Below are 19,468 nucleotides of genomic sequence, written 5' to 3' on the forward strand. Positions count from 1 at the left end.
GCCAAACAGTGAGCCAGCTGTATGTTTATATGTGCCCACATAAGACTACCTATAGAAGCATTCAGCTTGCTTGCCTTTTGGCACACCAGCCCTCTCCTGTACGTGATCCTCAGACTCGAGATGTTAATAGCATGCCTGGCGGCCCAGCCCAGCCAGGTGCTGGTGAAAGTGCCACTCCTTTTGTGTCAATCAGCAAAGTACAGTTATGTAAGATCAGGAGTGGAGCAAATGCTTCTCTGAGTATGTGCTGCCTCAGGCGGGTGATTTGCATGTGCCATTTGTGTGTTGAGAAAGAGGGATCAATTGCAGCCACATCCCTTGGCGTGCACATGCACATCCAAGAATAATATATGGCTATTAGAATGATGTGCGCACACACTCCACAAATGATCATATAGATGCAATCATGAGACTTAAATGAAGAGCCAAGACAAATTGCAACCTGGCACTGACAACCTACACTTTGTCCAGGACTTCATCATAATTCTCTGTACAATCCAGTATGTCTAAATTCAGGAAAGAAATGAAAGAAAAGCATTGTTTGTCTTTGTCCTCCTAAAGCATAACAAGGAGAGCACTTCAGCTTTATGCTGTAACATTCCAAAGGGTGCAGGTGAGATCCCAAATATAGTCCCCCCAACATCTAGGTAAAGGTAAAGGGACCCCTGACCATTAGGTCCAGTCGTGACCGACTCTGGGGTTGTGGCGCTCATCTCGCTTTATTGGCCAAGGGAGCCGGTGTACAGCTTCCGGGTACCATGTTTCAATTCCCTCTCTAGACTCTTCCTTCGGAAACTACAAATTAATTTTACAAAACCTCAAAGCCCAATTGCCAATATTATTCATTACTGTGAAATGGTCTACATTATATTAAGATGAAAGATGAAGTTGAGGTATTTTGTGTGTGTGTGTGGAATAGTTCCTCCTCCCCACAAAAGGCCTCCCTCCCCATTTTAAAAAGTCACATCTTGCTGCAGAATCACAGTCCATTCCCCACTTATCAAGGCACGTGCCAAGAGAGTGGGAGGACCATAATGTTTATGATTCCCTCCATTAGAGCCTTCCTCCCTTTTGGACAGAGAGGGCAAAGATCACATTCTGCATACTGCTGTCCGTTGCCTCCTTTTCAAGTGGCATGCGCTCGAAAGGAGATGATCTAAAACACTGCAGGCAGTGTGTGATCCAGTGTCTTGACAAACAGCCTACTGAGGAGGAACGATCACATCGCATATCACAGAATGGGCTGTGGACACTTGAAAGGAGGCAGTCCACAGCACTATACAAGGCATGATCCTCCAACTCTTGCATGTGCTTCGACAAGAGGTGCATGGATTATGAGTTTGCAGAGGTGATTCTCTCTCACCCTACCCCACTCTGTAATACTGCTCTTTCAGCTAAGTTTGTGCCCCCTGTTTGCTGTTTCTTTTCTGTTCTGACATTTTCTATAGAGAGTTTGTTAACTTCCTATTCTTCTTCATAGAATTCATAGAACTGTAGAGTTGAGGGTCAATTAGTCCAACCCTCTGCAATGTAAGAATTTCAACTTATCCAGCTTCTACTTAAAAACATCCAGAACCTAATGAGGGAGATTGTTCCACTGTCGACCAGCTCTTACTGTTAGAAAGTTCTTCCTGATGTTTAGTCGGAATCTCCTTTCTTGTAACTTAAAGCCATTGGGTTGAGTCCTACCCTCAAGAACAAGAGAAAACAAGCTTGCTCCATCCTCCGTGTGACAACCTTTTAGATATTTGAGGGTGCATATTATATCTCCTCTCAGTCTCCTCTTGTCCAGGCTAAACATACCCAACTCCCTCAACCATTCCTCATAAGTCTTTTCTTGACGTACATCTCTCAGGATGGCATCTGTGTTTTCAACAACTTCTAGCTAACCCTTTGTTATTCCCCGTGATTCTATCTTGCATTGCCAGATGTGGGAAAGTCTGAAGCACCTCCTTTGTCATTACAGTGGAATGTATTTTAACTTTGCCTCATCTTTTATCACTCAGTATAAAAAGCACTGAGATCCTCCCTTTTGGATCCCTGATGGCCTGATGCTGTAAGTTGAGGCAGTAGCTTATAGGACTGAGCAATAGAAACCTAGCAATACATGCCACAAAGTTGGTGACCTACCCACACTGCTGGGGCCAAGACCACTGATTTGTTGAAAGAACAGTAAGTGAAGGTATGTGGGGGATTTGAATGGACAGAAACAACTTCTGATATCTTTGTACGGTGTCCAGTGACCCTTTATACTGTACAAGACTCAAAGAGGGCAGTAAAAGTTATCCTAGCCCATACTCTATAGTAAGGGAAGCAGGGCATGTTGCTCAAGAGTAAATCAAATGAATGAACCTTTAAAGCCCTGTATGGCCTAGGACCCTCGTACCTATGGGACTGCCTCTCCTGGTATGCCCCACAGAGGACTTTACGGTCTGCAAATAACAGCACCCTGAAGATTCCGGGCACCAGGGAGATTAGACTGGCCTCAACCAGAGCCAGGGCCTTTTCGGCCATGGCCCCAGCCTGGTGGAATGCTCTCTCACAAGAGACCAGGGCCCTGCGAGATTTGACATCCTTCTGCGGGGTCTGCAAGATGGAGCTGTTCCTCCAGGCCTTTGGTTAGGGTTCAGTCTGACTCATTTTCTCTTTGTATAAGAACAAGCACGAAGGAGGTTTCCCAGCCCGCTCACAGGTCCTTAGAATATCAGTGGAAACAGTTGTTCCTGGCGAATATTAACCACTTTCAATTTTAACCTGAGGATTGTCATTTGTCCAGTTTTAAATTTAACTTTAATTTAAATTGATTGATTGCTTGTTTTTATGTATATTGTATTATTTATATGATGTTAGCCACTCTGAGCCCGGCTGCAGCCGAGGAGGGTGGGGTACAAATTATTATTATTATTATTATTATTATTATTATTATTATTATTATTATTATTATTAATGTATTCCTATACACCTTCCCATGACAGACAACCACAGTTACATTTTCTGCTCTGGGCTCCTTTGGAGGATTGTACAGGATATAAATTTTATAAATAAACGTATAAGAACAATTTCACTCGGTGCAGGGATTGGTGAAACTGACCCCCATCAGTGGGGCAAGCCCAGCGTGGGGCATAAAACTCACCTTTAAGGCTGTGGATGACATATATGTGTGGGAAAACGCACTACTGCTGTCGCAGCAAGATCAATCGCAGGGGAAGCTTCCAGTTCTCCTCACACTGAGGCACAAAGGCACGTGGTAAAGTGATTTTTGGCGTGGTGGCACTAACACACCTCCTTTGCTACAGACCCTCCTGTGTGTGAAGATCTTTCTGATACGGAATTTTATTTTGAAATATAGTTTAAATTACAAAGTTCGGGAAGCCCCAGGAGAGGACATTATTTGTGGCAGCCCTTAATTTGTGGAATTCCCTCCCCACAGAGGTGTGTCTGGCACCTTCACTGTACAGTTTCTCCTTTTATGCTGAAAATGCACCTCTTTACCCTGGTCTTTAAAAAAACCCAAAAAACTTATGCTGTATTTTAAATTGTTGTGACCTGCTCTGTCATCTTAGGATGAATGACGGCTAATAAATCAAATTGACAACAACAGAATTTATTATTATTTCTCCTCGTGCTGTTAAGTTGGTCTCAAACTTCCATCAAAATGTCTAGTTGAATGGATTATATTTCTTGGTGGATATTGGTTGCTCCTAGCCAAGATGGCTGAGTTCCACCTCCATTGTTAGAGGAAGTAAAGCTTTGAATATAAGTAAAGGGACCCCTGACCATTAGGTCCAGTCGTGACCGACTCTGGAGTTGCGGCACTCATCTCGCTTTATTGGCCGAGGGAGCCGGCATACAGCTTCCGGGTCATGTGGCCAGCATGACTAAGCCGCTTCTGGCGAACCAGAGCAGCACACGGAAACCCCGTTTACCTGCCCGCTGGAGCGGTACCTATTTATCTACTTGCACATTGACATGCTATCGAACTGCTAGGTGGGCAGGAGCAGGGACCGAGCAACAGGAGCTCACCTCCTTGTGGGGATTCGAACCGCCAACCTTCTGATCAGCAAGTCCTAGGCTCTGTGGTTTAACCCATAGTGCCACCCGCATCCCAAAAACTTTGAATACCATTTACTTTGTGCTCAGGTCCTGCTTGCGGGCTTTGCATGGGCATCTGGTTGGCCACTGTGATAACAGCATGCTGAACGAGATGAGTCTTTGGCTTGACCCAGCAAATTCTGCTTATGTTCTTGGGCTGATGCCTTTTAGCCTACTAAGGCCCTACGTGACCTAGCTTCAGATTTGCAGCATTTGTTTGGCATGATTTCTAATACTATTGTGCTCTTTAAGCGAGGCCTACACCACTGAGCCAAACAGCTCAACAACCAAACACTGTGGTCTGCCAAGTACTTGACAGCCGATGTGCTTTTGAAGCCCCAAGCTGGAAGCAGAAGCAGGATGTTTATTGAGTATCGGTGGGCTACCATACATGGCTGGACTGCATTTGGCCCGGTAGGTCACAGGTTGTACAGGCTTGTCTTAAACAAGTTTCTAACAAGTCAAAGCATATTGATGGATGGAGCTTCCTTGAGGCAACTGTGTGCATGTAAATATTGATAGGGAAGGTTTGTTTATAATTATTACTGAGAACTGAACTGAACTTGTAATGGGTGTGTAAGAGAGAGAGAGGAAGAGAGAGAGAGATCATTGTTTTTTAATGTGTGTGGGGAGGAGAGCCCCTAATTTACATATATTCAGAAACTATGCTTTTAAGAAGTCCAGGGGAGAAATGCCAGCACTGTTCTAGTTTTGTCCAGAAAGGGAGAGGCGTGTTGAACTTCCTGATAGGCTTGCCCACCCTCTCCCTGTTCAATGAACTCATTTAACTTACATTGTCATATGCCAAGATAGGTGGGCCTATTGAAGCTGCTGCCCATTCACCATAGTTCTTGCATGAATCATTCTTCTTATGAATGAATGCTGAAGATGAGAGAGAAAAGGGCACAGAGCTTGTTGGTGGTGCCTTTGATATTTCATGAATGATTTCTGGAAATAACTTCCTATTGTTTTCGCATTTTTCTCCCTCAAGAAACAGGGACTTTCTGGTATGAGCTATTTCATTCACATTCTTGGTCCTTTTACTAGTTGCCAGCATGCATAACATTCCGCGGAGAGGAGGATTACAAAATAAAGTAACAAACTGCTACTGAGACCTTCCAAGGGGTGGATATGAGCGCAGCCAGCCAACAAAGAAAAAGGTTGATTAATCATTTACCTTTTAACCAATTTATCAGTTAAATTTAAATAAAAAAAACCTCTGTGTAGATGCCTTTTTGAGATAGGCAAGTGGTAGAAAACTTTATTTTTTTAAAGCTAGTATTTAAATATATCTAAAGAGAGCATTTAATCCTAGCATTAATACTGTTACATAGTACAAGAGAGTGAAAAAATAAAGTGTGTCCTTAACTTGCAGCCCCTGCAGTTAAAAACGGCCCACTCATTTAATTTTGACCCAGGTTAAAGCAATGTTAGTTGCAAACCCTTGTAAACAGAGATAGTTTAAGAAGAAGGTGTTCAGTCCTAGTTTAGTTTAAAGCTAAAGCGCCTTCATAGGGTTTGAACAGGGGCCTTCCACCTAGCACCTGGACAACTCATCAAGCAGTCACACAGGTCACAGCCTCAGCCTCACACAACAGGACTTCTCCCTGTGCCCCATCCAAATCCCCCAACCCACTAGAGCAGAGGTTGAGAGCATACAGAAGTGAGGAGGGGGAAGTTCCATTGCGCAAGTGGAAATCTGTTGCATAAGTGGAACAGCACTGTTAGATGCAACTCATTATCCATAATTTAGCATCTGTACAAATGAATTAGTACATGTATATTTTATCAATAGGGACGCGGGTGGCGCTGTGGGTTAAACCACAGAGCCTAGGACTTGCCGATCAGAAGGTTGGCGGTTTGAATCCCCACGACAGGGTGAGCGCCCGTTGCTCGGTCCCTGCTCCTGCCAACCTAGCAGTTCGAAAGCATGTCAATGTGCTAGTAGATAAATAGGTACCGCTCCAGCGGGAAGGTAAATGGCGTTTCCGTGCGCTGCTCTGGTTTAAGTAGCGGCTTAGTCATGCTGGCCACATGACCTGGAAGCTGTACGCCGGCTCCCTTGGCCAATAAAGCAAGATGAGCGCTGCAACCTCAGAGTCGGCCACAACTGGACCTAACGGTCAGGGGTCCATTTACCCTTTACCTTATTTTATCAATAAGTGTGTCCTCTCTCTTTTTTTAATGCCTAATGCCCCCACAATGACTCACACTTGCATGTATGAAAGAGTTAACCTGAGCTCAGGTTGCCCATGGGCATGGCACTTTTCAGGCTCCCTGCAGTCTTTTGTTTTGCTCCTCCTATTCTCCCCCACCCTTCTTGCTTCCTGAAACAAGCAAGAAGTCATGTGGATATGGCTCCCAACTGCAAGAAAAGCCAAGTGAACTAAATTTCTCCCAAAGGGAGATTTTACAGCCTGCATCTTTGCTACCCCAAATATTGTGTGGGCCTTTTTGTAAGGAAACCAAGTACTTTTCTTTCAAGTCATTTGGAAACTTAATCATCTTCAGTTTACTGCTAACAGAAAGAGACCTGTTTGCTGTAATTTCTGGAAACTCTGGAAGCGAAACATTCACTTATTTGCAAAGCTAAATGTCTGCAATTTAGTCTAAGTATTTTTATGGGGAATGTTGACTTAAAGGTGTATGAGGGTAGCTATAAATTGAACCAAGTTTAAGTGTGCTTGTAGCAATCACCATTGTGCTAACTCTGCTTCAAGAGAGTAAGAATCTCTCTTCCAAACCACTCTCTACAACACTCTACAACCAGTCTGTGATATCTGTGTATTGAGCCTGCTCCAATTCATTCTGGCCAGCTACAGAGTTCTGCACATACGAAGAAACTCCATGATACACAATGGAAAAGAATATATTCTGGGTAAATTGGAGTCCACTGCCTGCTATCCCCTCCTACTTGCACAAGGTTAGGGCATTTTTCTTGCAGAAGGAGTAGCAGAGAGTGATGGCAGTGAGTTGCAGGCCTCAATTTGAGACTTGCTTTTTTGTGTGTGTTCACCTCAAACTGGGGGCTCAAAGGTTTCAAGCACCTCCTCAAGTAATTTCCCCATCACTAAAATTTACATTGCTCTACCAGAGTCTGTACTTCTTTTTTATTTTCCCCCTCATCTGGGCAATATTTTTATTCTTTAAAGGCAGCCCTTTTGTCTTTTATAACTGACTTGACTCTGCTTGCTTACCATGCTGGTCTCCTCTTGATCCTGTTCATTCTTTTCCTAATCTGTGGTGTACATTCTAGCTGGGCATCTATTATTGTGGTTTGAACCTCTAAGCTTCCCAGGGAGATTTGACGCTGTTGACTCTCCCTTTCAACTTCCTTTTAATTAATCCTCTTCTCCCGCTCCACCCCCCTTTAAAAAAGTTACTTCTTTTGAAATTAAATATGGCTCTTCATTGGCTTCCTGGGCAATCTTTCACTTAGAAATATGCTGAATTTGATAGCGCCAGTTCAACAATATCTGCATCTCTTGACAGGTTCTGGGACTAAGTCCAGAGTCACTTCCCCTCTAGTTGGTTCGGTGGCCAAACTTTCAAAGGCGCAGGCCTTTGAGGATAGTTTATGTCACCCACTAATGCAATACTTTCTCCTTTGGCTTGCCTCCCTGATCTTTTTTTTTCCCCTATTTGCAACTTGCTCTCACTGAGAGCCAGTGTGGTGTAGTGGTTAAGAGCGGTGGACTTGTAATCTGGTGGACTGGGTTCGCGTCTCCGCTCCTCCACATGCAGCTGCTGGGTGACCTTGGGCTAGTCACACTTCTCTGAAGTCTCTCAGCCTCACTCACCTCACAGAGTGTTTGTTGTGGGGGAGGAAGGGAAATAAGTTTGTTAGCAGCTTTGAGACACCTTAGGGTAGTGATAAAGCGGGATATCAAATCCAAACTCCTCCCCCTCCTCCCCTTCTGCTCCTCCTCCTCCTCAACATCAGGAGAATGTTCCCAGTTCCCTTTTTCAGACCTGTTGTTTCTAACCATCACAGTTCTGCTGAAGAATTTGTTCTTCTCAATTTATCTGGTTTATTGGACTGTATGCACGCCTTTGACATTTGAAACTCCCTCCAATACACCCTTCCCTATCCTTCTACAGACTTTGTATCTACATATAATCATATCCCACTTATTTTGTCCATTCCATCATATTTCTAACACACCCATTACATCTTTGTCTCTTGTTCTCCAGCACCAAGTACTCACTTTACGCCCAGCTTGCCATAGAGACTCCTAAGATTAGCATACAAACACTTATACATTGCATTGCCCCCTTAATGTCCTTTGTATGTGTATTTTCCCCGATGACCCTTTGGTCTCTTTATATGAAAAACAGCTGGTGCAAACATATTCTGAGTATTCCGAGAACAGTACAAGGACTGGGGAGGGAGGATCTATAGACCTGTATGCATCTCTAACAGATGCAGAGAGTGGTCTCTGAGGATTTCCCCATACTCTCTGGATTATCTCTCTTCTGACCTCCTGCATTGACTTCCATTACTTCATTTCCCTAAACAGACTTGTTTCTAATATTTTTACATATTCTTGAAGCAGAAATGATTTATAGGACATATAACAAGAGCTGTTCCATAGCAAATATTCACAATGGGTCCATTCTGCCCGTACAGTGGGTAAAAAAAATAAACTCCAGTATCATTTATTAGTGCAGTGCGCTATTTGAATAATTTGCAAACACCAGCTTTTTACTGCTTTTGCTCTTCAATTCATTCATTATTCTGCAATTTGGGAGGACCAAAGGCAGATTATTAAATTCAACTAATACTAATTTAGAAAGAGTAAAATAAATCCAAATCAATAAATCCATGTAAAAAGACACTATGAAATGAATTGTGCTTGCTTTAAGTGTATGTACATGTGTGCAATTTTACATCGCTACTCAACTACCCTTTGGCTAAAAGAATTTGCTTCCAAGAATAAAACAATGCTTGAAATCATAAAGCACTGTCTGTAACTTATGCCCAGAATTTGGTGACTTATTCAGATTTTATGGCTGAGTTGTCAAATCTTTGTCTTTAAAAGTGACCTGATTCCACATTTTGTATTAACTTTTCCAGTAGTGCTTCCCCCATAATGAAACACGCCAACTAGATCACAGTTATGTGAAGATTTTATTCCCCGTTTTCTAGTTTGTGGGACAAATCCATATCTTTGAAAAGAAGAGTCATGTTTCTGGCAACAAACTCCATTTTGCTAGCTGCCTTTTCTTAAAGCACCAGTTTCTGACTGTATATTTTGTGACAATATTGTTATTATTATTATTTAATTTACAGTGAAGAATTGCCATTCCTTTAGGACTGCCAAGAACAGCTTGGAAACATGAACTGTAAGGTCTCAAATGCCCAAAGGCAGATAAAACACTCCAGCTGCTTGAGATCGCTTTGCTCTAAACAAAATAGGTCCCTACACTCAACGCATGTGCCTTGTTTTCCCCACCTGCCATTATCCTATTGCAGCATTTATCCCTTCCCCCACCCCTGTATTTTTGTCCCTTCTTCTACCTTCTGGCTTTTCTGTTCCTGTCTTGTCTTGATCTCTCCTATCTCCTACCTCCTGCTTGACCAAGAGCAGGTGTGGCATGGTGGATTGAGTGTTCCACTCAGGCCGGGGAGATGTTGCTCAACATCTCTGCTCAGCCATGAAACTCATTGTGAAGTCATGGCCACTTGCTGTCTCTCAGCCCAACCAACTCACAGCATCACTGTGTGTCACAGTTTCATAAAGGTGGCGGGTGCCCTGTATTATCTGGAGAAAAGCTGGAGAAAAACATGATAGATAGATGATGGATGATAGATAGATAGATAGATAGATAGATAGATAGATAGATGATAGATGATAGATAGATAGATGATGATAGATAGATAGATAGATAGATAGATAGATGATAGATAGATAGATAGATAGATAGATAGATAGATAGATAGATAGATAGATAGATAGATGATAGATAGATAGATGATAGATAGATAGATGATAGATAGATAGATGATAGATGATAGATAGATAGATAGATAGATAGATAGATAGATAGATAGATGATAGATCGATAGATAGATAGATAGATTATAGACAGATGATAGATAGATAGATAGATGATAGATAGACAGATAGATAGATAGATATACCTCCTACTTCTTCCTCTTAATATCGATCCCATGCTCTGGCCAGTTGAGCAGATTTGTTTAAAGCCAAACAAAAAACAAGAGCAAAACAAATGGCCCTATACTGTGTCACATCCCTGATGTCTCTGAAGCCACAATTGCCTGCTCTGAGTGACAGCATTATATCAAGGCCATCCCGTGTACCTGGCTGGGGACTGACACACAATCTTTCTGCATGTGCTCCAGTGCTCAAATTACAAGTGGAGCAGAGGGGGCCTGGCCCCCATACCTTTTGCTATGGCGTCAAATTATTGTTCGTGCAAGGCCATAAATCAGCTAAAATCAGGAGAAGTTGGGGATGAGTATTAATTGTAGGATGCTTTCTTTAAAAAGCAACGACAACCAAATGCAGCTGTGAAGAGTGCAATTTAGAATGAAAAACCAATATGGGGAAGGGATTTTAACCTTTACCGCTCCAGGACTTTCCCCCTAAAACAAGCAAACAAACCCATGAAGCTCCTTTGCAAAGGAGAAATGTGTGCTTTATTCTGGTGGGGCTGGGGAGCAGGCTGAGAAGAGGCAAATTTTCTTTAGGAAAACTATCAAAGGGCTAAGAATCCCTTCTACAACTGGATTGGGCTGGAGTGACAGGAAGGATAAAGTCCCAGAAGGGGAAATTTCATGCTACTGAGCATCATGTGTAATTTGGTCCTCAGACAAAGAGGAAATATGAGAAAATCTGGTGAATTTTTTTTTTGGGGGGGTGAGGGAATATTTGAGCATTCAGTAAAGGAATGAGCAGAGAATTCCATGCACCCACATGCTCTCACTGAATTATCCGAAAACTCCCTCCAGTGTTTAACTTGTCAGATACAGTTTTGTCATGTTCTGGTAGAAAATATTTACTTTTAGCCCAGTCTTGGTGCTATGCTTCCTGGGGTGAACATAATAGGAATTAATATATTTCAGCTTCTGAACATGAGAAGAATGGTTCAGTGTTCCTTCTCATCACTGTATAGAATTTTATGTTTTGGAAGAAGTCACCTTTTGCCTGATCATGTGTATTTATCAGTTGAAGGTCCAGGACTGAGAAATAGAGTGTACCGTATTCAAGTAGTTCATTAACAGAGTTGTGCAAAACTACACAGAGAAATGTACTGGACTTTAATTACAGCAAAACAAATGAAATTGTTGTGATTATGAAACATTTTTCATTCTTTACTATGGTGTAATGCTGCCTGAGCACACATTTACCAAGCCTCTCACATGGGGCTAAAGCACTTTTCACCTTCCTTTTCAAGGCATATTGGAACATTGATAAGAAGCAAAATGCACAGTGAAGACAGAAGGAAACACGATTCAAGTAGGTAGCCCTGTTGGTCTGCCTTAGTCAAAATAAATTAAAACAATTCTTTTTTAAAAAAGTTAAAAAGACTCTTCTTAAAAACCTAAGAACTGCCTTAAAAGAATCAAGTCTTCAAAAAAAAGTTATATGATCTAAGAAAGTCTTTAAAAGAATCCTTCTAGAAGAATTTAAAAATTATAAAGTAGACCTTAGAGACCAACTGAGTTTTAGGTATAAGCTTTCGTGTGCACGCACACTTCTTCAAATACACTGAAACAGAAGTCATCAGACCCTTATAGGAGGAAACACGGTTATTAATAAACTAATAATATTTAGGACTGCCTGTTCCTCTTAGAAATTTGGCTGAAAAGGCATACATTTTTTCAACTTTCCAACAAATTGTTTCTCTCTCTCCTTATCTCTCCATTGATCTTTTTCTTGGGCTGTATTATAACTATTGAATTCATGACCTGTTAGAAATTCAGGCTTCTCTTGCTCATCCTCCACTGTTGTTGTTTTAAGAAGCAACTTTAAAAAAAATGTTTTAGATTATTCTTTCCCTCTGTAATACTTGTTTGCAGATTAATTTACACACTTTTTCCCTTTCAGTGTTGACAGTTCTCTTTCTTGAATAATTTCACTCCTTTCATTTATTTTAAAACTTCCCTTAAACAGTTAACATACAATTATTATTTTTGCTGCTGTGTACAGTGTGTCATTACTTAGGTGCTTAATAATAATTATCATCATCATTATTACCTTCAAACATTGCTGCAGCCAAGTGATTGGGGCAAAGAACGTCATTCCTAGTGAGAAGCTACAACAGCTGCTCCTACAAGGAAAGGAAGGAACTGAAACACAGCTTTATTCTTGTGGTCGCTTTCTGGGCATCAGAACATCCTTGAAATAAATGCCCTATCCCCATGGATTAGGAGCAGATGGAGCATGATCCGGCTGCATTGAGGCATTCTGCCCTGCTCTGAAATAATTGGGGTCTAAGGCACAGTTTAACTCACCTCTGCTGGGGGCATTTCCAGCCTATGACAGCGCAGAACAAAATCGTTGGCGCCATGCCAGTTTAGTACATACTGGAAAACCACATCTCATTGCTCACTGATGAACAGACTAAACAATGGTGAGTGATGCAATGGAGGTGATATCCACAACTAGAAAAGACAATATAGCATTTGGGTATGGTGCGACAAAGCTTGAATCTTCAAAAAAATCAAGATGGGTGCCAGAGAGTAGATGGAAGAACGGGTTACAAACTCCCTTTTACCTGCCGATTCCTCCCTCAGCTAGAACAGAAGTAAGCTTGGCAGAGGTCTGTGTTTATGTAGGTGTGTTGAGAGGTGTAGGAATGGCCTTGGAGAAGGTGGGCATTGCCAGAGGAAAATCAGCGGCTACAGAATGGGTTAAGCCTTCCCTTCCACTGGCCACTTTCCACCTTGCAAATTATTGGGTGTGGGAACAGTTTCTGCATTGATGGCTTCAGGTCTCAGACAACAGTGAAATCCCATTAATCTTTATGGAGTAAATCATTTATTATTGTATATGTTTTTGAAATGTCCACAGATAAAGGAGACATTTTTATATACTGGACAAAAAAAACCCTAAGGACTAAAACCTAAAATTTATCGTCCCCTTTGTTATACTACGCCTTTAAAATGAACAGTGAAATCTCATGGCTCATCAATAATTTTCAAGACTCTCAGTGGTTTTTTGTTTTTGTTTTTAAAGGAACTGCTCTTGGTGTTATTTTGATTACAAAATAAGCTTATGTTTTTGTTTTTTTAATCTTCCTACGTACATATGGGATGAATGAATTCCTGCAGTAGGTGGAAGAATTCAGAAGCAGACTCTGAAACTGCAAATTATTGTGCACTTGTAATCTCTTGTTTGAACCTGACAGTTTTAAAGTTACCCGTCTGTACTTCCTTTATAAATGTTCATAAAAGTGCTCTTTTGATTAGGTTATGAAATGCGTTTTGAACGTTGGTTTTAACAGTGAATTACTATTTCAAACTGTGTCACAGTGACACAGTTACGGTGTCATTTGGCTGCTGTTTGCTTGTGAATATATCCATGATGCCCCAATCTGCTATGTCAGAGAGATGAAACACATACCAGCTGTTAGAAGAGAATCCTTCGAGATCAGATGTGAATCTGTTGCATAGAGCGTTCCATGGGCACATACCCAGATCAAATTCAGGAAGGCAAAGAAAAATGTTGTTTTTTATATAATAATAATAATAAAATTCTTCATCAGGTCCTACCAGTAGGCAGAGTGAAGCAACTGCTTAATATAACAGACACTAGGCTGTTCCTCCTGATTGCCTTAGCCATTCTCCTCTTCAGAAGAACAGAGCTGTATATGCAACATGACCTGTCCTGAACCCCCTAAACCAAAACTGCTTCACAGGATGCGGTTGAGGATGGTATACATTGCTGAAGTAAGAGTCAGCTGCCTCTCAGTTATCTTCAGTACATGGATGGAGAGTAGGCACTGTCCTGTCCTTTGCCTCAGCAAACATGCCTTGGGCTGGCCCTGCAGGACGTTATTACAGACCATCAATCATTTATACACAGATCATGGGAACTGACCATTTGGTGAATTTGGTCCCATTATTTCGGATGGTTCAGAGTCCCTATGGAAGCCATGAATTTCGTTTTTCAATACACCAGGACTATGACTCTACAGAGGCTTCCAAGAATTAGTCAGTAGCTTTCCCCTGCTCAGTCACCATTCCACATTCCAAGACAGCGTTTTCCCTAGGAATTAACATGGAAGTGTTTTCGAATCTTCAGAGGCGTGAGACCCTTTGCCTTTGGTGAATATGGACTCGGACTGTTCAGCAGCAGCATCACCATCACGACCAGTTAATTAGCTTTAATTTAAATTTTAATTACCGTAACAACTACATTTACATTTTTGTTTTGCACACAGTTCTGTTAATGAATGTGGTTTCTGCTCATGCATCCAGTCATTCTGGTGATTCATATAGTTCATTCATACAATCTGACAAAACTGCTCTCTTTTTATGCAGAGTGCCCATTCTTCATTGTTCTTAGCCACCAGAGTCCCCCATTCAGAGCTCTTTAGGTGTGCCAGAGTCCTGCACCAGTGCCTTATCATTAGAGTTTTTCACTTCCTACGTGGGGTTTATAGGCTTGTGGTGGAGTGCTGTGATTGGGTGCTAAGCTACACTATATCCTATGCTTTGTTGTGATCAAATGGGCAGGGTGGTCATACTGACAGGGGCAGCTATTTTCTAATTTCCCCTCTCCCATTGCAACCAATGGAAATGAGATTCCTTGCACCAGGTCCCCTATCAAAATGAGCATAAATGTGATATGGGGAAGCACAGAATATGAGTATGGCTTATGAGTTCTCCTCTCCTGTACTGTCTTCATCATGCCCATGACTCAACCCTTCTCTGGCTGTTCTGCCTGTCAAGATATGCCAGTGGAACAGCTACACCGGCAGAACATCTTCCACCAGCATATCGGTGGAGTTCAGCATACTTGTCATGGCTTGGGTATTCTGCTAGTGTAATGAGGCTTCTGAAAAATCCCATAGTGTCTCAGAGGGAATTACTTGAATATAGGATTGCCCTGTCAGTCTTGGTTAATTTGTGAACACATTAGGCACCTTCAATACTGTTTGCGTTCTTGACAAGCTAATGAGGACAAATTGGTTTTTAATTCCTAGTAAATATGTATTTAATAGTCCATTAGCACTACGTGAGTGTGCAATAAATGTTAGTATCCTTGAAAAGTAGTACTTAATAGCTCGCTTAAGCACAGGCTTCAAACCATACAAGCCATATTTTCCCATCAGGTAAGCAGAAGAAGAAGAAGAAGAGTTTGGATTTGATATCCCACTTTATCACTACCGAAAGGAGTCTCAAAGCAGCTAACATTATCCTTTCCCTTCCTCCCCCACAACAAACACTCTGTAAGGTGAGTGGGGCTGCGGAACTTCAAAGAAGTGTGACTAGCCCAAGGTCACCAAGCAGCTGCATGTGGAGGAGTGGAGATGCGAACCCGGTTCCCCAGATTACAAGTCTACCACTCTTAACCACTACACCACACTGGCTCTCTCACACAGGTACAAATCAAATGGGAAGGTATGCAGATACATTCACTTCATTCATTCTCCATGACAAGGAATGTTCACGTCCAGGTGACCACAGAGGCAAGCTTTTTGAGGTTGTTTTGTTTTCAGTCAGGCTATGTAAGGGTAAGAAGGTTTCCCTAGGGAACTGAACTGGGTAGGCAACTGCTAGCAGAAGCCAGATGAAGCTGCCTTTAACTGAGTCAGGTCATTGGTCCATCTGGTTTGGCATTACTCCATTTGACTGAGATTGCACCGGACAGTATTTTCATGCTGTGTTGCCTGAAATCTTTTTTAACTGGAGATTGAATTTGGGATTAAGCTCTTGTGCTGTACCACCGAGCTATGGACTTTCTAAGAACTACCATTTGCTGGCCCCAGAGACTAAGTGGCAGCTGCTGGCCATAAATTTGGTGAGGTCCACATTCCATTAATCACCTCTGATTGGCTGATGTTGCTATATTGGGTAGCCAAGCAGCTATTATCAACGAAGTCCTCTGCAAGCTACAGCGAGTGGCTGGAGAAAGCTCTAGGTCAGAAAACTACTGAGATCCTGGCAGCAAGAAGTAAAAGGAGAGGTCCTCTTTCTTTTCTTTTTTTTAAGGGAATGGTGCAGTGGTAGTTATGAATCAGTGGCTCTTTATGAGAAACCTCTAACCTCACCTATGAAAGATTTATTTGCAGATTGTTAAAGAGATGTGCAAGACTTCAGTTTTATTAGGGCAAATTGTTTATTTTGGTCAACCACCAGACAGTTAGGCGGCACTATTTTTGCATATGTAAGTAAAATGTTTTGAAAAAGGGGTTTGACTTTGTTCTTATATAAACATCATATATATTCAGAGGCTGTCACCGTTTGAGAGATTCTGAGACACAAATGCCATGGAGTGCCTTCCTTTTACTCCGCATTTTCAAAAACCCTTTTCAATAGTTCTGGAATATCTCCTCCCCTTCTATCTCACATTCAAAATTGGGTTGTAAATAAAGTGTTGAACATTTGATGCCAGATACACACTTGTTTCATACACTTGCATATCACTTTATGGTTGATATAGACAGCTATGAAATAGTCCTTGAAACTTTGCCTTTAACAGCAGCATAACATCCAGACGTCATCAAATGTTCATATTTATTAACCCCATTCTGTGATCAGCATCACCTGAAATCAAGGTGAAAGCATGGCTGCGGAGCCCTCATGGACAACCTTCTAGTGGCTTCATGCTAGTGCTGGGTTTAACCTGATATAAAAATGGGCATGGCCAGAAGCTAAAGTGGGAGGAGCAATGGTTTGAAGGCTACCTTTATGAAATGAGCTATATTCCAGTCATGCAATAACAGAGGTTTCTATACATGTGTGTATACCCACACATCCTCTAGCCTCCATTCAGGCAAGCAATAAGCATTACCACAGTTCAAGACCCTTTCCAGGTAGGGTAAAGCACTCTAGGCACAGAGCTGGGTTGATGAGGGGTGTAGAGTGGGGAGGAGGCAGGGTCGGGAGAAAGTCCTGAAGGTCAGATAAAGGCCTGAAGTGTCCCATTTGGGCTCATGGTGAGAAGATACAGGGGCCCAAGATAAAGGTTCAAGAGCAGGCCAGGCTATTTTTTTTCTTGTCAACTGACAACTTAGGAAGGTGGACCTGAGACCCTACAATATTCATAGGCATTGTACCTCTGAATGCTGGAACGAAGAACATGAGATGATGATCGCATCCATGTCATCCTTGAGCTTCCAGATGCAGATTACCAGCTGCCGTTGGAGATGATAGTGATACTTCCTTGTTTATTTCCTGTTCTTCTACTAAATGTATACAGCATACCATATGATTAAGATAACAGCCATGTGATCTAAGCCTTGATAAAGAAGAAATACAACTAACAAAATTTATACAAGCTAGAACGACCAACTTGTAATATAGCCAACTTTAAACAGACAGAAGCCAAATACCAGGAAGGGTGAAACTGGCAACAGCCAAACTAAATGATGGACACCCAAAAACAGGTTTTGAGATGCTAGTTTCCCTCGTGACTAGAGAATCCTTTAACAGCTAATGTGTGTGAGGTTACTGGCATTTTGGATGCAAAGAACATAATCAGTGGTTGCTTCAGGAAATGTAAATTCCTGTCCTATGATACTGGAAAAGGGGACAGGGCTAATGGTCTTAAGGTACAAGAGGATAGATTTCTGTTGAAGGTTAGGAGAAACATTTAGTAGTTAGTGCAGTTCTACAATGAAATAAATTACCTGGGAAGCGGCTTTCCCTCACCAGAATTATTGAAACAAAGGCCGATCATCCATCTTTTGAGAATGCTCTAACTTGGTCCTCAAGGCCCTCTCCAACTCTGTGATATCTATCACATCATGCCATACATTATGAGTCATTATATGCGACAGTGGGGAGAGTATGAAGAGACTGGGAGCTGTTGCTTTCTGTCATAGCTTAAGTGTGCAGTAACATCTGGTTCCTCCACCCTGTATTTCTGCCTGTGTACATCAACCATGTGTCAATGCACATCTAATGTAAGCCCAATTCATGTCCACCCCCCAACCCAAGAATTGTGCTCATGCATGCAATACCATGCACAAGTGAATCGCACCTCCTCTGAGCAGAAAGCAACTCTAAAGCCATTCAGCAGCAAAATCAGAAATTTGGATTTCCTTGCAAGCACTCCAAAGACCCATAAACATGGTATTTTTTAATAGGTGTGGGAGGTGAAATGGGTTATAGGAAAAAATAAAGCCATGTTGCGCCAGTCCAAAATGAATGGTTAGGAGCAGTAGAAATATAATTATTACAGTTACCTTTCACAATGTAGATGGTGCAGAGTTGCTTAATTATACCCAGCGAGAGTTTCCTTCAAATGATTGCTTTAAATGTCATCTTTAGCTGAGGAATGTTTTCTTTAACAGCATCCCGACACAATACTACTCGTTTTGTGTTCTTGCCTCAATGTCCCTAAACACCACTCCTCTCCCCCCTCCCCGCCTCGCTTTTATAAAAGTCCAGATTTCCCACATTGTTTTTCCACAAATAAGTGTAAGTGTAATTTTTCTCATGAGCCCATTACATATTTGCCAAAACTATTTTTATGTTGCTCTTGGGTGGTTATTTTGCCTGTAAGTTACATGTGGACTAAGAAAGCAATTGTTCTTAAACTGTAGTATTTTCAACAGTGCCTGGGGCTGGAAGAGTAATTATAGGGAACGAAACTGTAACTTTCTCAAATGTACGCAGCAGTAATACAAACTCTTAAGGGCAGCCCTTTATACTGCTGGTGTTCTAAATCCTGGCCACATAATACGGCAACTCCTGAGCATTGTTGAAATTCAATAGTTAGAAACAAGCAAGGATGCCTTCTGAGCCCTTTGTTTTATATTTGCTTTTCATTTCTTGCACTTGAGCACCCAAGAGACCCAAGTGCATGACATCTTGAGATTGTAGATACCTTTCCCACAGTGCTGTGGGGAATTCTCTGGTGCAAGCCTTGTTGAAATGAATGTTTGAAACACAAGTGCAGGCTGCAGTGACAAAGTGTTTTGAGAAGTTGGCCTCTGGCCGAGTTCTCCAGACTCTCGTGTATACATTCCTTAAGACCCAAAGCCTGAATTTAGGCTGCAGACCTGCACACTCTTACTTGAGTGTAAGGCCCAGCCAATGCATAAGGAGTTGTTTCTGAATGAATGCACATAGGGCCGGGCAGTTATATAAACTCTCAGCTTGTGACATATCCTGAACAATTGTCACTAGCCCTTAAATAGTGTCTTATGTCATAGCATTCCTTATTTCCAACTT

At 41.8% G+C, this 19,468-nt stretch overlaps 1 protein-coding gene across 12 annotated transcripts in view; it reads left to right on the forward strand.

Annotated features, from left to right (window-relative positions):
• NRG1 (neuregulin 1) overlaps window positions 1-19,468 on the forward strand; it is a 499,123-nt gene that overhangs the window by 243,449 nt on the left and 236,206 nt on the right. For 2 of the 12 annotated variants that reach the window (XM_082204822.1, XM_082204823.1), the window contains exon 3: window positions 11,515-11,576. The exons of the other annotated variants lie outside the window; for them this stretch is intronic. In XM_082204822.1, coding sequence (XP_082060948.1) covers window positions 11,543-11,576 — 34 coding nt within the window. In that variant the 5' untranslated portion in view covers window positions 11,515-11,542. The remainder of the gene's footprint in view (window positions 1-11,514; window positions 11,577-19,468) is intronic. 12 annotated transcript variants of the gene reach the window in all.

Source organism: Podarcis vaucheri, assembly GCF_965113315.1.
Source record: "Podarcis vaucheri genome assembly, chromosome: 17".
Taxonomy (NCBI): domain Eukaryota; kingdom Metazoa; phylum Chordata; class Lepidosauria; order Squamata; family Lacertidae; genus Podarcis; species Podarcis vaucheri.